Source organism: Dipodomys merriami, unplaced genomic scaffold, assembly GCF_024711535.1.
Source record: "Dipodomys merriami isolate MVZ:Mamm:240054 unplaced genomic scaffold, mDipMer1.0.p SCAF_11, whole genome shotgun sequence".
Lineage (NCBI taxonomy): Eukaryota > Metazoa > Chordata > Mammalia > Rodentia > Heteromyidae > Dipodomys > Dipodomys merriami.
This window is the reverse complement of record NW_027202382.1, coordinates 23,248,472-23,268,289: the sequence shown is the minus strand read 5'-3', so window position 1 is coordinate 23,268,289 and position 19,818 is coordinate 23,248,472. Positions and strand designations below refer to the sequence as shown.

At 42.0% G+C, this 19,818-nt stretch overlaps 1 protein-coding gene across 5 annotated transcripts in view; it reads right to left on the bottom strand.

Annotated features, from left to right (window-relative positions):
- Fsd1l (fibronectin type III and SPRY domain containing 1 like) overlaps positions 1-14,059 on the bottom strand; it is a 75,440-nt gene extending 61,381 nt beyond the window's left edge. For 3 of the 5 annotated variants that reach the window (XM_070011101.1, XM_070011102.1, XM_070011103.1), the window contains exons 1-2: positions 13,916-14,059; positions 1,697-1,792 (exon numbers count right to left, since the gene is read on the bottom strand). In XM_070011101.1, coding sequence (XP_069867202.1) covers positions 1,697-1,792; positions 13,916-13,930 — 111 coding nt within the window. In that variant the 5' untranslated portion in view covers positions 13,931-14,059. Of the gene's footprint in view, positions 1-1,696; positions 1,793-12,848; positions 13,042-13,915 lie in introns of those variants that run through there. The other 2 variants (XM_070011107.1, XM_070011104.1) reach the window with 2 other exon arrangements.
- Between the last annotated feature and the right edge of the window lie 5,759 nt (positions 14,060-19,818).

The window sequence follows — 19,818 nt, the reverse complement described above, 5'->3', positions numbered from 1 at the left end:
TTTCGGGCTGAAGATGATCAATATGATTTCATACAATAATGCTTTTTAGGCCATAAGGCCATGGCAAGGAAATAGAGCCAAATTCTTATATACTACAAAAACAAATGGAAACTTCTCATGTAACATCAGAATATGAAGAATAAGGGAAGGAGACACTGACATTCAAAAATATTTTATTTATTTACAAAAATTTTAAAATACACCTTACAAATATGAAACTAGGTAATAAACATGCATCTAGGATAGTAACACTCATTTCAACCTTATATATGTTTGGAACCACAGTAAATAATCCATTTTTATAGCCAATATCCAAGACTTTATTAATATTTTATTATTTACTTTGGTCATACTCTAGTGCTGTTCAGTAAAAGTTCATTTTTTGTTGTTGTTTGTTTTTTGGCCGATCATGGAGCTTGAACTCTGGACCTGGGTGCTGTCCCTCAGCTCTTCAGCTCAAGGCAAGCACTCTACCACTAGAGCCACAGAGCCACTTCCGGCTTTCTGAGTGGTTTATTGGAGATAAGAGTCTCACCGCCTATCCTGCCCCTACTGGCTTTGAACCACCATCCTCAGATCTCAGCCTCCTGAGTAGCTAGGATTATAGGCATGAGCCATCAGTGCCTGGCTTGTTCAGTAAAAGTTTTTGTGCTAACAAAAATGTTCTGTTAATGTACAAGTTGTTATGTTGAAAACGAACTTTACAACTTTGGTGGGGGAGGGGAGCGGGGAGGATTGGGTAGGTGGGGGAGGGGGAGAATGGGAAGGGATGGGAAGGGGAAACAAAGGAGGAGACTACAATGCTTGATAAGAAATGTACTCATTATCTTGCTCATGTAATTGTAACCTGTCTGTACAGTATTTTCACAATAAAAAATAAAAAGAAAAAAACAAAAACAAAACCAAAAATGTTCTGTACATACTCTATTCAAATGGGAGCCACTAGTCAGGTTAATATAGTCATTATGTGGTAGCACAACAGAGGAACTCATGTATTAACTTTTTTCTTGAGATAAAGACTTGTTACACAATACATAGTGACACTGCTAGTGAGGTAAAGATTAGGCTCAGACTCACTCCACAGACTGTGCTCTTAACCTCTTTGAAATACTGCCTCTAATTCCAAATGACTATCCAATTATATGGGATACCTAAAATTCTACAAATATTTGGTTAGCTAAGTTTTCAATGATTTTTATATAAAACTTCTGGAATTCCATAAGTAAAGATTCACAGCTGTGTACCGTGAACTATACCTAGCAAACTTCAGGGTAAAGATACCAACACTGAGCCAGAACAGGGCAAGAGTTTATTATATTTTATTATATTCTATGAGAAAGAAGTGCCAGATCCCAATGGATTCGGGCCAACAATGAAATTACAATTGTCATGGTATATGTGAGTACAATAAAAACTCAAATGAATTTACATACACAAAATATAAATAAATACGTACATAAAAAGGTGGATTTAATTCAGAGGAAAATTAAACCTTCCAATTTTTTGTTTTATCTTTTAGTAGCAAGTTTTGTATGTGAGGAACTTTGCTGAAAAAAGCTTTGAAAACAGCTGTAGCATATTGCCCCAGCAAGGTAGGCTATAGTCCCCAAAGATTTTCTAATAAGACTTCTTGTTTTTAAAGCTCCTGTTACAAAGATATCCAAATGCTCTCATACTCAAATTAAGTGTTACCTACCTTCTGAAAGTTACTAGACTCTTGTCTAATAGTGATGTTAGAGGCTGGAATACAGCATTTACCAATTGCAGTTTTCTCATTCACCTTAGAACAGCACTATCCAATGGAAATATATTATGAGCCAATAGTAGCCACATCAAAAAAGTAAAAGAGAAAAAAATCAAAGTCATTAAAGTATTTTACTTTACCCAGCAAATCCAAAATATTGTTTTTTTATGTATAATTGATACTTAGTAACTATCTAGCTATGCACAGTGGTGTACACCTATAGTCCAGCTTCTTCTGGGGCGGTGAAAGCAGGATTGCTGGGACCTAAGAGTTTGAGGCCAGCCTGTACAACACAGGAAGAGCCCAATTAAGAAAAAGTATTATCTATGAATTCCTTTCTCATTCGTTTTATTTTTGTCGGTCGTGGGGCTTGAACTCTGGGCTTGAGCATTGTCCCTGGGCTCTTCAGCTCAAGGCAAGTCCTCTACCACTTGAGCTACAGTGCCACTTCCATCCTTTTTCATTCTTTTTAGGAAGGGTTTACTAAATCTTCAAAACCCAGTATATAGTTTCAATTTACAGAACATCTCTCAATTCAAACTTGCTACATGTCAAGTGCTTTAAAACCTCACATGTCGGTGGTGGAGCTTGAACTCAGGGCCTGGGTGTTACCATAGTTAAGATATGGAACCAACCCAAATGCCCCCCAACCAGTAGATGAATGGATCAAGAAAATGCGGTATACATGTGTATATGATGTGTATATATGTATATACACACACATAAATGGAATTCTATGCTCCCATCAGAAAGAATGACATTGTCCCAGTTGTAAGGAAATGGAAAGACATGGAAAAAATCATATTAAGTGAAGTAAAGAAGATCTAAAGAAACATAGATCCCATGGTTTCCCTCATTTGTAATAATTGGTATATGACTAGGATAGTCCCAGCAGATGAGCATTATGGCTCAATAGCTACATACATATAACCATAAAAGATGATGCTAAGCAAAATAAACTCCAAGACATGGAAACAAGAGGTTTTTCTTTGCCGTTGTTTTTAATGTACTATGTGATTTTTCTTCTGTGTTTTTTTTCCCCTATGGTTTATTCCTGTTATCACTGTATTTACTTTTGGCACCCTGGGTATTGTATATACATTTATCTAAATTAGAGAAGAGAAGGGGAACAACAAAATGATGAGACAATAGACAAAGGGTGAACCAATGCAACAGCGATACTTACAGCACAATATGGTAGAAATCAACTGTACAACTTGGGGAGAGTTTCAGGGGGAGCAAAAGTGGGAGAAAAATGAGGCTAACAAGGTCCACAAGAAATGTACTCACTACCTTATGGATGTAACTGTAACCCCTCTGCACATAACCTTGACAATAAAAATTTTTAAATAATTAATTTTTTTTAAAAAAAACCCAGGTGGCTAGAAGCTGGACAATGTAATTCTAGAGGCCTATTCCAACCAAATGTCTACAAAAGTCTTAAGGGTGGAAACAATGAATAGGACCTACTAGTCCTATTCATTTGGAATAAAATATAAACAATCTAAAAGATTTCTGAATCTTTTTCATAAAAAAAAGCAGCTTTTCTTATTTTTTCTTTTTTTTTTTTTTTTTTTTGTCAGTCATGGGGCTTGAACTCTGGGCCTGAGCACTGTCCCTCAGCTCTTCAGCTCAAGGCTAGCATTCTACCACTTCGAGCTACAGCGCCACTTCCAGTTTTCTGGTGGCTTACTGGAGATAAGAGTTTCATGGACTTTCCTGCCCGGGCTGGCTTTGAACCACGATCCTCAGATCTCAGCCTCCTGAGTAGCTAGGATTACAGGCATGAGCCACCAGCACCCAGCCAAGCAGAATTTCTTTATGAGCTTTTGTTAAAAAAATTAATTGTAATTCTTGAATTATAATTGTCATATACAGAGAGCAGTTAAAATGTTTAAACTAGCTAGATGTTTGTCGGTGGCTTACAGCTATACTCCTAGCTACTCAGAAGGCTGAGATCTTAAGAATTGAGATTCTGAAGAAAGAAAGAAAGAAAGAAAAACCTAGGAGATTCTATCTCCAACTGACAAGCAAAAATGCCAGAATGAAGGTGTGGCTCAAGTGGTAGAGCACTAGCCATGAGCAAAAAACACCAAACAAGAGCTCAAGACCTTGAGTTCAAGCCCCAGTTCTTCACACACACACACACACACACACACACACACACACACACACACACACACACACACACACACACACACACACACACACACACACACACACACACACACACACACACTCAAACTAGTTTCTTTTGCCAGTGTTTCACTAATTTCTCAGTTATTATCTACATTAATTACCATTACAAACTAAAAGATTGCTGGGCACCAGCAGGCTCACACTTGTAATCTTTGCTACTCAGGAGATTGAGATTTGAGGATCATATTTTGAAGCCAACCTACACAGGAAAGTTCATGAGACTCTTATCTCCAATTAACCACTAAAAAGAAGCAAGTGGAACTGTGGCTCAGTAGAATACTAGCCTTAAGCAAAAAACCTCAAGTACAGCACCTAGGCCCTGAGTTCAAGCCACAGAACCAGCCTCACTAACAGAAAAAGAAATGAAAGAACATTTCAACTCAGAGAACCACCTCTCATTTATGTATATATAGAGAGAGGTGGGGGGAGTGTAAAGATACTGTACAGAGGGGTTGCAGTTACATGATTAAGGTAATTCGTGCATTTCCTATCAAGCATTGTTACCCCCTCCTTTGTTTTTCCCCTATCATCCCTTCCGTCCCCCCCAACCACCTCTCATTTGAGATTCTAGAACACCTATTTTTAAAAAAGATACCGCAACAAAAGAGACAAATTCTTCTCACCTGTAAAGTTTAATGCTGACTAATACTTTTCATAGTTTTCCAAGGATCTTAAAGGCTGAAAATGTCCTTGTGCCAAGATTGGCAGCTGACAAATGCAAGACTGTACCTAAGGACAGCTGACCTGCTAATTAAACTCAAAGATCACCAAATTAGACTGTCTACTTTGAATGATACTGTCTTATACTTCCAAAAAGTAACATCTCCTGAAAACTAATCTGATCTTTACCATTACCCTTTAATTCATTCAAAGTCTGCTACTTCCACAAGTTAAAAGATGTTTCTCAATTTGTATTATCCTAAGAAGTATGGATTAGTAATTTTTTTTTATTGTGAGAATACTGAACAGAGGAGTTACAATTACATGGGCAAGATAATGAGTACATTTCTTATCAAGCATTGTTGCCTCCTTTTTATTCCCCTTCCCATCCCTTCCCATACTCCTCCCTTTCCCCCACCCCGTCTTCCCCCAACCCTCCCACCAAAGTTGTTAAGTTCTTCGACCTAAGGACTTGTACATCTCATTGTTGCAATGGGTCCACCTGTATCCCTAGTTAAACGATTTGTTTTTTTTTTTCCCTTCCCCTCCACAAATTATACCAACATCAAAAAACAGTATAAGTATGGGTTATACTGTGGGGAAGGGACATACAAAGCAACATAGAAATCATCTTATAAATATGATAGAAACAATTGCATGAAAGGAAAAAAAAACATTTGAATACTTATCTTGGGGTTCATTCCCCTAACATTATTTCTGAAAAGATGTCCTACTTAAAGCCTTTGGAGGATTGGTAATCTACATGAAATTTCCTAAAGCTTTAAAAATACTTCTCTAGCCGGGCACCGGTGGCTCAAGCCTGTAATCCTAGCTACTCAGGAGGCTGAGATCTGAGAATCGAGGTTCAAAGCCAGCCCGGGCAGGAAAGACCATGAGACTCCTATCTCCAATAAACCACTAGAAATCTGGAAGTGGCACTGTAGCTCAAGTGGTAGAGCGCTCGCCTTGAGCTGAAGAGCTGAGGGACAGCGCCCAAGCCCAGAGTTCAAGCCTCATGACCGACAAAAATAAAAAATAAAAAAACAAAAATAAAAATACTTCTCAGAAAATAAAGTTAGGAAAGAAAGGTCTCTAAAGGCTGATAAAATATCTCTGGAAAACATGGTCTCATATGTTGTAGAGAGAATATTCTATATTACATTTTGAACTTAATCCAGAGTTCCAGGACAGACAGCCTGAGGGTCTATCACACACGTGTGTACGCAAGGACAAGGACACACACACACACACACACACACACACACACACACACACACACACATACACACCCTAGATAAAAGGTCTATACTGAAGAAAACAGCTTTTATTGACTAATGTACAAAGACTAAGGGCCTCAATTATTTCCAGGGGATGCACTACAATTTCTAAGTAGCAAAAGCTTCCTGGCCTTAGCCAAAAATACCACTGAGACACTGTGAAAATGGACAAACCAGCTGTACAAGGCTTTAGAGCCCCTTGCATTCCCGATCACACCTATTTTCAAAGCTACAAAATATAGTATAAACTACAAAAGCAGCAAACACTAAGATCAACAACTATAAGAAAATGATGGTGGCCTTGGTAGCTAATGCAAACAGCTTGCTGCCTCTATCAGAAGCCTTTTCAAACTGACAGGAAAGAGCAGTATCCTGAAAGCTCTCCAAGGGCCAACTGCTGAAACTGGCTCCCAGAGCTCCACTTGCCTTTCATATGAAACTGCTGTGAAAAGGATGAGAAAATGCGGAAAAGGCCATATTTTATACAATAAAATAGTGCCAGTTCATCAAGAAGGATTGAAAAATAAGTTATGGAAATGAACAAGGCTTCAATCATTCTGGATCTCATAAGGATATTGACTTCTTAAACCTAAGATATAAATCATATTAAGATTAATAAGATTAATTAGAGCTCAGTAGAACTGGAAAACAAGTCACAATCGTCGAGGTAGTTATTGAAAACTATCTTGTTCACTTCTATAACTTATTTGCCAAAGATGCCATTTGCATCACCTCACATTATAGACCTCTCTCTTTTAAAGTAGGCAACGAGTTAACAAAATCTAGAAAATTCTATCCAGCTAGACAATCAAGGTTGTTCTAGTTGACCATACCTATGGCAACATTAATAAAAGTTATTTCCAGATGTGATAACAGAAGGTGAAAAAGGAAAATTGAGAAATTCAGGAATCTGATGAACATAACACAGTGAGTTGGAGGAAAGCTCTGCCTTTTCTAATAGTGAAACGGCGCTACCTGAACACAGACATAAACAAAGACTGAACTGACAATTCTGATCATCTAGCTTACCAACTGGAAGACCTAATGCTCGTGAAAGAATTGGTGGAGAATATGTCCTTCCCATCCTGAGTTCAGCTGTAAGAAAATTTAAGTGGCATCAGAGGCTGAGAAAGAAACCTGAAACATATAGTGACCTCTGAACTGGAATTTTATTCCGTGAAGCCAAGGAGGTAGGGTAGATCCAAGGGGTCCAGCTCTCCCCTCAGAGCACTGTTAAAGACTGCTGACAATGTTAATGTTGAATTTTGTTTTAATCTTTGTTGTAATTTCTGTGATTGAGTGAAACTGCCAGAGTGGTTCAGGCTTTTGAATGACATCAATAGACAGGTCATTAATGCCTGGCATGTGGAGCTGTAAAATGTCAGCAAAACAACCCTATTTCAGGTAAATGGCTGGGCTGCTCTCATTGAGCCCAGATATTGTAAGACATTATATCACTATGAGAACACTCTAGTTGCAAGGACCACTACAACTGAGGCTACTACAGTCATGAAGTCCTTATTCAAGTCACAACCATCCCGAACAACCTGCAGTGGCCTTGGAAGACAGCACCCTAGGCAAAACTTGCCTCAGTGAATCTCAGATGACTGTAACTACTCTTGCTCAAGATGCTCAGATGTGCACCACCCTAGTAAAGAAGCCAGTGATTGGTGGAACTGAAAGCTATGCTGTGACTGATACAAACACAACCCTTCATTGCTTGTCTCATTCCAGCCGCACACATCTTACTGAATACAGATTGCTCAGTTCACGTGTGTGTGTGTGTGTGTGTGCGAGCGCGCGCGCACACGCGCTAGTGCTGGGGCTTTAACTTGGGTCCTGGGCACTGTCCCTGAGCTCTTTTGCTCAAGGCTAATGCTCTACCACTAGAGCCACGGCTCTAATTGTGGCTTTTTGTCGTTAACTGGAGCTAAGACTCTTTTCCTGCCAGGGATGGCTTCAAACTGGGATTCTCAAATCTCAGCCTCCGGAACAACTAGATTACAGGCAAAAGCCACCAACACCAGCTCAGCTCACTTTTTACGTCAGTGAGGACATACGCTCCTGTGCTGTCATTTGGTGTTAGAACATTAGGCCCAGACCCAATAAAAGACTTCTCCTGAATGATATTTTCTTGCTTAGTTATGATTTCTGTGGTAAGAAGAATAACTTAAACTGTAACATGCTGAGGCAGAAGAGGTAGTAGCAGTGAGGCAGAAACAGACTGTAACAGCAGTAGTAGAGATGACGGCAGACATAGAAGTAGCAACAGAGGCAAGAAGAGCAGCAAGCAGAAAAGCCTGAGTAGCCAGGGTCAGAAAACAGGAGCAAGTGGAGACTACAAGACTACATTAGAGTCAATAGAGACACATACTCTGCCAGGAAAACCAGAGGTCCAACCAGCTAATAAAGAAAGGTATAATGGGAGAGTGATAAGGTACTCTTAGACATTGCTAATAGCATTATAAACTGACAGTCCTTCTAAAGGGCACCTTGGCAATATACAGATCAACAGATTTTTTTAAGCCTGGTGCTGATAGCTCACACCTATAATCCTAACTATTCATGAAGCTGAGATCTGAAGATCATAGTCTGAAGCCAACCCAGACAGGGGAAGTCTTTGAAATTTTTTTTGGGGGGGGGATCCAGTCGTGGGGCCTGAACTCTGGGCCTGGGCGCTGTCCCTCAGCTCTTCAGCTCAAGGCTAGCGCTCTACTACTTGAGCCACAATGCCACTTCCGGCTTTTTTCTTTTTGCTTATGTGGTGCTGAGGAATAGAACCCAGGGCCTCATGCATGCAAGGCAAGCGCTCTACCACTGAGCCACCTTCCCAGCCCCAAGACTTTGAAATTATTATCTCGAACTTAGCACCAAAAAATCCAGAAGAATGGCTGGCTGTGGCTCAAGTGTTAAAGCACTAGCCTTGAGCAAAAAAAATCTCAGAGACAGACATCAGAACCTGAATTCAAGCCCAGGACTGGCACAAAAAAAAAAAAAAGATTTTTAAAAAAAGAATATACACATTAGGTAATTCCCATTTCTACAAAAATTACATAAGCAAATGTTTAAGAATGTAATCCTAGCTACTCAGGAGGCTGAGATCTGAGGATCAAGGTTCAAAGCCAGACCAGGCAGGAAACTCCATGAGACTCTTATCTCCAATAAACCACTAGGAAACTGGAAGTGGTGTTGTGGCTGGAGCGGTAGAGCATTCACCTTGAGCTGAAGAGCTGAAGGGATAGTGCCCAAGCCCAGAGTTCAAGCCCCATGATCGACTAAAAAAAAAAAAAAGAGTGTAGGCAAGAGGGACAGCTATGTTCTTATCACCATTATTCATAATATCTAAACATACACTGAGAACAACATAAACATAACAAAATAATTATTAAAATCAAGTAATGCTTGTTGACAGTGACTCATACCTACAATCCTGAATTGGAAGGAGGAGATCAGGAGAATAGTAACTTCCAGGCAAGCCAAGGCAAAATGTTCATAAGACCCCATCTCAACCAATAACTAGGCACAGTGATATATGCCTGTCATCTCATCTACACCAAAGACTGAGACTATAGGCCTGCAATTCTAGGCCAGCTCAGGCGAAAAAGTTCACGAGACCCCACCTCAACAGAAACAGCTGGAGCACATCTCTCATTTTGGCTGATAGGGAGAAGTATAAATAGGAGAACTGTGGTCCAGGCTGGTCAAAAAAGCAAGACCCTACCTCAAAAGTAACCAGAGTAAAATCTGCTGAAGACTTGGCTTACGCGGTATACCACCTGCCTAGCCACTGTAAAACCCTGAGCTCAAACCTGAGCACCATAAAAAAAATCAATATATAAAAACCGAGAAATAAATCCATACTACTAAATAATAATAATATAAATAATGCCAGGAGCTGGTGGCTCACACCTATAATCCTACTACTCTGGAGGCTGAGATCTGAGGATCATGGTTCAAAGCCAGGCTGGTTGGGAATGTTGGTGAGACTCTTATCTCCAATAAACCACTCAGAAAACCAGAAGTGGTGCTGTGGCTCAAATGGTAGAGTCCTAGCTTTGCGCTGAAGAGCTGAGGAACAGCACCCAGGCCCAGAGTTCAAACCCCACAACCACCACCAACAACAACTACACACACACACACACACACACACACACACACACACACACACACACACACACACACACACACACACACACACACACAAACATAATAAATCAAGTGCTGAACCATTAGGAGTATTGTTGAATGATATTAACATAGGGATATTTAATGAAAAGTTTTAAAACACGATGCCATAGTACAATACCATAATTTTTAAGGTTCTATACATGTATTTTAAAAATGTTTAGTAAAAATGCTGAATGAGATTATCTTTGAGTAAGCTGGGTTGTAAGTAATTTTTATTCATTTTCTTTTATCTGTAGCTTACATTTTCCTACAATTCAGGGAAGCAAAGAGGTAATGAAAATCTTGGATGTGAAAAAATACCTGGTTTAAACCTAAACTGGCACTTACTTTCTAGTTGTGTGACTCAACAAATCTCTTCACTTTTCTGAGCTTAATTTTTCACATTTATACAATAGGAATAAAATTGTTTTGAGAATTTAAAACAATTAAATATTATGGAAAAATACTCGTTTGTTTATCTCTTTTATAGGGAAACATTTTTTTCCTTCTTTCCCTTCCTTCTTCCTTTCCTTCCTTCTCAGAAGCAATTTTGGAACATGGGACAGCTGCTTAGGTAAAGGGTATGGTAAGATTCTTTGAACTGCTAGAATACAATACCAAAGCAAAAGTCAGCAGGTATCAGGGTAGTTTAAGGAAGCCAAATATAGATATGCTATTTGCTCTAGGTTGTCATGTTTTAAAACTTCTGTTTAATTCAAACTCCCCAATCTAGAGGTATTAAGCCTTACCCGTCACAACCCTCTTCCAAGTTAAAATACTATGAAGAAAAAAACAAGTAGAGAAAAGGTGACAATTGACAATGTATGCGCTTGGTGACTTCCTTCCTCTGGGATCTCTTTATTATTCCTATAGTAAATACTATTCCTAGAAACAGGGATCCTTGAATGTGAATAACCTGTACAAAATTTAACTTAAACTATCAAATTCCAAGGACCAAGATTCTAGAACAGTGCAAAAATGTCTGGCTTCAATGTCTTCTTTGAGCAAGCACATTCATTCCATCAGGTAAAGAAACCTTTGGGATTTTATCTTAAAACCACTTAAGGACATAATCAAAAGCTTAGAGTTTCAAAGAGACTTATCCTTCACACATCCTGTTCACAAAAGTGCCCCAGAAACACAATATAAACAAAATACCTCTGTTTTTTTTAGGAGATAATACTGTGGTTTTCTGTACCCAACAGTATGCCTTACAAACCCAAGGCAATTACACTTCCGTCCTCTACTCAAACAGAGCATCTGTTGCGAACAAAACACTGAAGTCAAGTCATTTTCACAGACAAAACAGCAGCTGGTCAAGCTAATCCATTTGTTGACAAGGCCCCAGCAAGCTTCTGTACGTCTGTCCAGTTAACTTAGCTGCATTGTCAGACTGCATGAATCAGAACTTCCAATCCTCTTTCAGTTAGGATTTAACAGCTTTTCTTTGGCATCACCATTCAAAATAACTTCTTACAGATGTAGAAGCAGAAAACAGACTTTAAAGGTAAAAACATCTACACTGGATTGGAAAAGGAACAAAGTTATTTTGAGAGTAAGTTTATGAAATTAACGATGCCTAGGCAGTGTTAAGTGGTTGCTAAAAAATAAACACAAGCCTAACAACTACCCTTTTGAGGGAAGTAAACTATTATTTCTATTTTATTGATGAAGAAATAAGAGCTGAAGAGCAATCCACCCAAGCTCCTATGACTCAAAACTGGCTTCATACTTGTCCTCCTCATAATTTAAAGCCCAAAGCCCAATGCCTTACAAAAAGGTGTGTGTGTGTGTGTGTGTGTGTGTGTGTGTGTGTGTGTGTGTGTGTGTGTGTGTGTGTGTGTGTGTGTGTGTGTGTGTGTGTGTGTGTGTGTGTGTGTGTGTGTGTGTGTGTGTGTGTGTGTGTGTGTGTGTGTGCGCCATGCTCACCCTTTGTCACAATTTGCAGTACTTATTTTCCTTATACTGAGGTTATCACCTCTGCTACTATTTTAACATTCTATGATAGGAAATAGTCTCTAAAATTCATGCTTGAGGCATACTATTGTCTTATTTAAAGAGAAATACACATCTACTTTAGTTCACCAAGTTTTGGGGGAAGTAACTAATTCTTGCAACATTTCATAAGAAAAGAAAGCTCAAATTCAGAGCACTGGGTTCTGTAAAGGGTTGGAAGAAATAATACCACTTACTGTTTGTAAGCTATAAAACAACAGTTTTTATTCAATAAAAGATTATTTCATATCACTAATGAAATTCAACATATTTCTAGCATTTGTTAGTTGACTCTTAAACTTACTCAATAAGAAACACCAGAACCAATAAAAAAAAATCAGCTAATTCCTCACTATCCCTGGGGAAATAACACATGATACAGAAATAACAAATGATACAGAAATGTATCATTTGACATTCAAATAGGTTAAAATCATAGCTAATCCTATTTTACTGCCCAGGCAGTATTTTAGTAGTAATTCTTCATAAGCTTTAAAAGTTTCTTCATCACTGCTGACTACATGAAGAAATAATATTTATCTATTAGGTGACTTGCTCTGTATCACAGAGCTGGTATATAACCAGGGAACTCAACACCATGGGATCCCAACTTTTACTCTTCCATTTGACCTCTGCTGATGTCCATTCAAATTACCATATGCTTTTTGTCTAATAAGATGTGAGACAGTTAACATATTTAGGCAGAGATGTCTTCAACATACACATATTCAAAACATACACGTATTTAAAAATATAGTCTTGAAAATAATACATATACACAACTGAGTTTCAAGTCAAACACCTACAATGAAATCAGGTGCACTTTTAATAGTCACTGCTGAACACATCACACTAGTCAGTCTCTCATGCCAGAACTCCCAGTGGTCCTCAGGAAGGTGAATCCAGGCCAAAAAAAAAAAAAATTGTTTCAGTAAGTCTTCCCAGTGCTTTCTGTCTAATAATAGAAAAGCATGGCCTCTTAGATTTGCCCTTGCTTTCTTTCCCCTGCTGCATTATTAACAACACTTGTTTTTGTTCCGATATTGTATTATATCTCAATGACACTATAATGTAACAAAGAGAACGGAGTAGTTTATTTCTATAGAAGGATTCTGACTGCCTGTTTAAAAAAAAAAAATAAACTTACTTGCAATACCTTGGCTACATTAACTAATTGGTGCTTCATCAGAAAAGATTATTCTGTGTATCCTTTTTCCAACTTGAAAGCATAGAACATTCCACCAAGACCCTCCAGGGTCCCCACCAGGGTCAGAGAGGGTGGGGCGGGCCCCCTGACAAGTGCCAGTCTTCCTCCTCATTCAGAAAACCCTAATATAAACAGGTCCTGGGAAAGGCGGGGAGGGGAGGGGGCGCAGCTACCCCGAGGCCTGGGCCACCGGACCTAAAGAGCAGGTGCCGGAGCCCCGGGCAGGAGACTGGCTGGGAGACACGAGCTCCAGCTCGGGCGTCCGCACGGAGAGCCCCCCACCCCACCCCACCCCGAGAAACCTAAGGCCGAGCCCGGGTTCCCGGTCCGAGGGGAAGGACACACCCTCAGGCGGCGGCTGCGGGAAGAACAGGGGGCCTAGAGCCCGGCGGGGCGGGACGGACGACCACAAGCGTGGGGGGCGGGCGGGGGCCGCTCCCCATTTCTCCTCAGGACCGAGCGCGGAGCCCAGGCCGGCCCGGGTCACTGGGCGCGGCCCCCGCATCCCTGCAGGCGCCGCCCCGCTGCGGCTCCGGCGGCCAGGCCCGCGGCGGGAGCCCGAGCCCGGGTCCCGCGCCCACCGCCCGCCGCCCGCCGAGGCCCGGGCGCCCCGCCCCCCCCCCCCACCTGGGCCCCGGCGGCCCCGCGCCCCGCTCGCTCGCTTACTTTCTGGGAGTCCATGGCGACCGGCCGGGCCCCAACCCGCGACAGGAACCCAAGGCGGTGGAGGAGAAAGAGGAAGGTCCGACACCTCAAGACCGCTACCCGCCGCCGCTGCCTCCTCTTCGGCCCGCACCGGCCCCGCCCGGCCCCGCCCGTCCGCGCCCAGCCCTTGCGCGCGCGCGCGCGCTCCCCGTTGTCGAGCCGCGGTTGCCAGGGTGAAAGGGCCGCCCGCAGAAGGGCGGGGCAAGGAGCGCGCCGCGCCTGCGCACTGGGGCCCCCGGCCCGCGGACGGGCCCGCCTGGTGCCTGGGAGCCCGAGTTGGGGGCGGTCACGGGGGCGCGCGCTGGCCGCCGGCCTTCTCCTCCTTTCCCCCTCGTGGCTCAATGAGCGCGATCGCTGCAAGGCTCTGAGCCCCTGGACTCCCCACATGGTTCCTCCCATAGAGAAAGCGACATCAGATCCCTGCCTTCTGCATGCACCTGCTGCTTCAACCCACCCTACGCTGGGAGCCTCGGCTCAGGGGTTCAGTGCGCGGGATGCATCTGAAACGTGGAGAAGAGCTTCGAGGGACATGGTGGAAATGTGTCCCCGAAACCTAGGGGCTGGGGTAGAAAGGTGGCTGGGGGACTAATAATGGGCTTCACCACCCGTGGGCTTTCCCTAGCGTCTCCACTCCGCCTCCAGCACCTTGCAACCTTGTTATCTTGGGAAAGCCACTCACCCTGAGCCTGTTTCATCCATAAGAAAAAAAGGATGCAGGTTTTCTAAAGGACTGTGACAACTAAATAATACACTTGAGATGCCTTGTACAAAGTGTTCACTCAGTCACAGTTGTTAGTAGTCAAGCATTAGAACCTCCTTAGACAGCTTGGGAAGGTGACAGGCTTGGAAAACTCAGGGACTTTATTTGGAAGGCTCCAAAGGTTCGACTGAAAATCACTTTTCTGAATGACTGAAAGGGAAATGACTTTTCCATGCTGGTTGTACAAACTAAGAATTCAGCAGTGACAAGGGTCCTGTTCCCCTGAAGTTACAGTGTAGGGTCGGGAGCTGACAAACAGAATGGGTGCAAGAGGAAGTTGTAAGTGTAAAACAAGAAACTACACGAACTAAGTAGAGTCAGCTACTTTCCTTCAGGAGGTCAGAGGCAGCAGCTCACAAGCCACCTAGGTGACAGAATGTCATACAAGGATCTAAGGAAGATCAGAAGAAGAAACTAGCTCTGTATTTGAGAAATATGATATCCTTTCATTTTGGTGGTCGTGGGGTTTGAACTCAGGACTTCACACTTGCTCTGCTTGAGTTATACCTCCAGTCCTTTTGGCCTGGTTATCTTGGAGAAAGAGTCTTACTTTTTCTTAGGGTAGATATGAACCACTATTCTCCTATTTACATTTCCCGCTGTAGCTAGGATGACAGGCACATAACACCATGTCCAGCTTTTCCTCTTAAGATATGATCTTAATTTTTTTTTGGCCTGGCTGGTCTGTTACCTTAGTTTTCTTGATATTCAGACTCCTGAGTACCTAGGATTACAGAAACCACTGGCATCCAGCCAAAAACAAATAAACAAAAAACTGCATTTACCCAATAATGTTGTAATGATGTCTCTACAAGACTATACCCAAGAATAATCAAGTTTCTGGAGGGTTGAGATTTCTTTTATCCATATCTGTATCCTCAGCACAGGTATGCCTCCCAGTGTGCACTCAATAAATAACAAGCTGGGCACCGGTGGCTCACCCTGTAACCCTAGCTACTCGGGAGGCTGAGCTCTGAGGATTGTGGTTCAAAGCCAGCCTGGGCAGGAACCTCCATGAGACTCTTATCTCCAATATACCACCAGAAAACTGGAAGTGGCTCTGTGGCTCAAGTGGTAGAGAGTTAGCCTTGAGCTGAAGAGCTCAGGGACAGCGCCCAGGCCCAGAGTTTAAGCCCCACAACTGACACAAAAAAAATTTTTTTTTTTAAAATAACTGAACAGAGGTTTACAAGAAATGTGATGAAAAGTACAAAAGGGAAACAGGTTTGGCTCAGGCTTAGTGGTTAATACTTAGAAAACCTGAGTCTAGGGAGAACCTATGCACAATTTTGTTTCTGCCAGCTGCAAGACTAGAGTAGCATGTTTTTTATTTAAAAAAAAAAAAAAGATGCTGCCTTCTCTTGGTACCAAGGAAAGAGAACCTCCTGTTCAAGTCCCTTTAATACCAGAAGTACATCCGGGCTTTCAGCCACTGCTTATCACACTGCTTTGGCCCAGATGACTGAGCTGTATACTGTAGGCCACTCAATAAAGCTGAGTCAGTTTCCCATGAGGAAGAAATGCAGCCTGGGAAATGGAGAACAGCAAGCCCACAGACAGCATGGAGCCCAGTGTTTGGTCTTTCTCTCAACTTCTCTTGTTTAGAGAACTTCACCCTCACTCTTATCAGAGGGCCACTCTTGGGCACTTCATGAACTGACAGGTCACCACCACAGGAGGAGCAAGAAAGGCTGTGGAGACAGTGAGTCACATCTGAAATGTGATAACCAGACTCTGTCACTTGGCCACTCCCCAGGAGCCCGCTCCTGGCTCCTTGCCTCTAGTTCTTTCCTTGCAACCCAGCCAGAAGCCTGCGGATTTTGACACCAACTCTACCCCATTTGACTTCTGCCCTCACCAGAAGGCTGGCTTTAGCCAGTCTACGTCCCTTGCCCAGTTCATCCTGGGCCTTTTGCTTTACCTTGTTCCCATGCAGGAGCAACTTGATCCTCTGGCTGTGACTTCTGAAATTTCCAGTTTGTACAAATTCGCCCACCGCAGTCATTCACCAAGCTAGACACTAAGTCTGGAGCCTTACTCTCTCCCAGTGCCCCTGGTCTATAAGCAAGTCTTTTACTTTTTCTTGATGCAACCTTTTCATGCCAAGTCCCCTTTCTCAGGAAAATAGATCAATTGTTCTTAAACTTGAGCCCTGGACCAGCTATGTCAGCATTGCTTGCTAATTTGGTAGCAGTGCAAATTTTCAGGCCTCATCCCTAGATCCAATGAATCAAAAACTCTGAGAACTGAAATTGTTAATCTCTTTTAACTGTTCGTTGGTTAAATCCTGGTGCATGCTAACATGTATAAACCATTGAGTGGAGAAAGCAAATTTCCTTTAAGCTACGAGGAACTAGACAGACATCATCTTAAAATTCCAGTTTCTGATTCTGAGATTGCATATTCAGTTGTGTTCATCTCATTGAGGTTTCTTCTCCTCCCTAAATATACTTCTGAAGAAAACTCAAATCAGGATTTAGAGTTGTACTGGGTACAAATCTTAGCTCTCTAAGAACTAAGTTAGTTCCCTGATCTCTCTGAGGATGCCAGGTATTGCCATCTTCCCTGGCCTAACTCATATGTTCTGCTGTCCCTTCATCTCATGGGAGAGGAACTGTCTTCTTTTCATACCTCAAGTAGTCTGCTTTTTAGGAGTCAGGATAGGTCTATGGGCCCAGAGTCATCGGTCCTACCTTAAATTTTGACACTGCTACTTGACAGCTCTGTAGACACCAGTGAGCCCCTTATCCTCACTACCTTTCAATTTGCTCATCTGTAACACAGAGATCCTAATTCCCTTTAGAGAGATTCTAGATGCCAAATGCTTGGCTTACTAGGCATTTAACACTAGGAAGCTGTTACCATTATTTTTCCTCTCCACATCAGGCCTTTCCAGGTACCCTGTGTGACTCTTTTTCCCCTTTGTATTTCTGAGACTTTAGAACTATTCTCATTCCAACTTCCCTGTGTGTGTGTGTGTGTGTGTGTGTGTGTGTGTGTGTGTGTGTGTGTGTTTGTTTGTTTGTTTGTTTTGGAGGTGCTGAGGTTTGCACTCAGGGCTGTGCACTTGGTCAGCAAGTGAGCCAGGCTTCCTCTCTTTTTTGCATTTACTTTGTTTTCAAATAAAGTCTCAAAATTGTTTGCTCTGGCTATCCTCAGATAGCAGTCCTCCTACTTTCCACCTCTTGTGGAGCTGGAATTACAGGTTTGAACCACCATACTGGGCCCCTCTTTTCACTGATATGCATGGCTTTTCTGAAACTCATCACTAGTCAGAGTGCTGCCCTTTGTTGAAGAAGATCCAAATCTTCACTCACTGCTCCCTGCTTCTACCTGACTAAAAGCCAGACTCAAACAATAGCCATGGAACCCTTGAAGTCTTAGGCACTCATTATAGACAGATGCTCATTATAGGAAGGAAGAATAACTCTTCCCTGGAGGGGCTGGTGCTTGATTCCATGAGATGATCTAACTCCACACTTGGAAAGCAGTGTGCTACCTAGGAAGCAGTCAGGGGACACCAACCTGACTGGAAATTGGACCAAAAAGCTCTGCTAGAAGAGACACAATTCAAGCTCCTGTGCATAGACAGCCTGAAAGGAAAAACCTAGGAAGGATGGAATCACAGGTTTCAAATCTCCCTGGGGGTTGTCTTGCCAAAGAAGGAGACAACTTATTCTCTAGCATCTCAGAAGTAGAATTAGACTCAAGTGGTAGAAGCTACAGGAAGATAGATTTCACTGGGCAAAATGTCTAACATTGTAACAAAGCCACAGAGAGCAGGAATAGATTGTATGATGGTAAGATCACATCACAGTAGGTATTTAAACAGAGGCTGGGCATTTCCTTAGCAAAGCTGCACGGAGAGATTCAGGCACTGGAAGGGGGCCAGGTGGAAATAACATCTTTTCTATAGTGGGGGTTGTACCCAAGGCCTCCTGCCTGCTAGAAAAGCTTTCTACCATTTGAAGTATACTCTCAGCCCATATGATTTTATTATATTTTTGAAACAAAGTCTTGATAACTTTACCTGGACTGACCTGGAACTCACAGTCCTCCTCCCTCCTTACCTCCTGAATAGGTGAGATTACAGACCTGTACCACCACATCGGGCTGGAGATACCTTTGAACAACATTCCGAAACCTCAAATTCCATCATTCCCTAATAATCACCCATTCCCTTTCGGACTCAACTTTGCAATTGGACTCATCATTGGAAAGCACTTTGAATTTTCCCTTCTACTCTCAATCCCATAATGATCCACTGCAAGAAACCCTGCTGCTCCCTGGAAAGAGGACCAGTTAAATGCTAGCCATTATGATGCTGCTGTGTCACAATACCTTCTTTGGGCCGGATGACCTGTTTCATGCAGGGACTTTGGACACAGAGATGAGTAAAGTCTGGAAGTCTCCAGTGTTTATAACAGCCCTGGGCATGCTTCTGTACTCTTCATGCTTTATGCTTAGAGCATGACCATGAACCGTTAAATTTATCTGCTTGCTGATCTCCTCATGAAAGGAAATCTCTCTGGAAAGATGGCCCACTATCAAATCTCTACAACAAAGAACAGGCTCTGATTCCTTAGGGTTTTACTGTTCATGATTTTTTAAAAAAAAAAATTAAAAACCAACAACATTGTTGTTGTCCTCTAAGCTCAAGTTGAGCTTAGGAAGATAAAAATCCATAGTTAATAACTGCACTCCTTAGTTAGATACCCAGATTCTGATGCTTGATTGAATCTAAACCCCTAGTTTACCACTTACCATTGATTCTATCTATGGCTTTGGGAAATTTCTTACCTGCTTTGTAGCTCACTTTTCTCTTTTGTAAAATGAATGAATGAGCAGTATCCACCTGGTGGAATGTAAATGCTTGGAACATAAATGACTTAGCATATATAAAGTGGTTAAGATAATCCCAATAGACAGAAAATACACAATGTGTGTTGGATAGCTGTTATTATTTCCCCAAGTAAAACATTTGTTTAAATACAGTACTAGGAAACAACAGTGTCTGTCTGCCTTTTGACACTTTAGCATGTCCCTGTCATGCTAAGATGGTACCAGATTGACACTTGGTAGGTAAATACGTCTCTTGAAATCC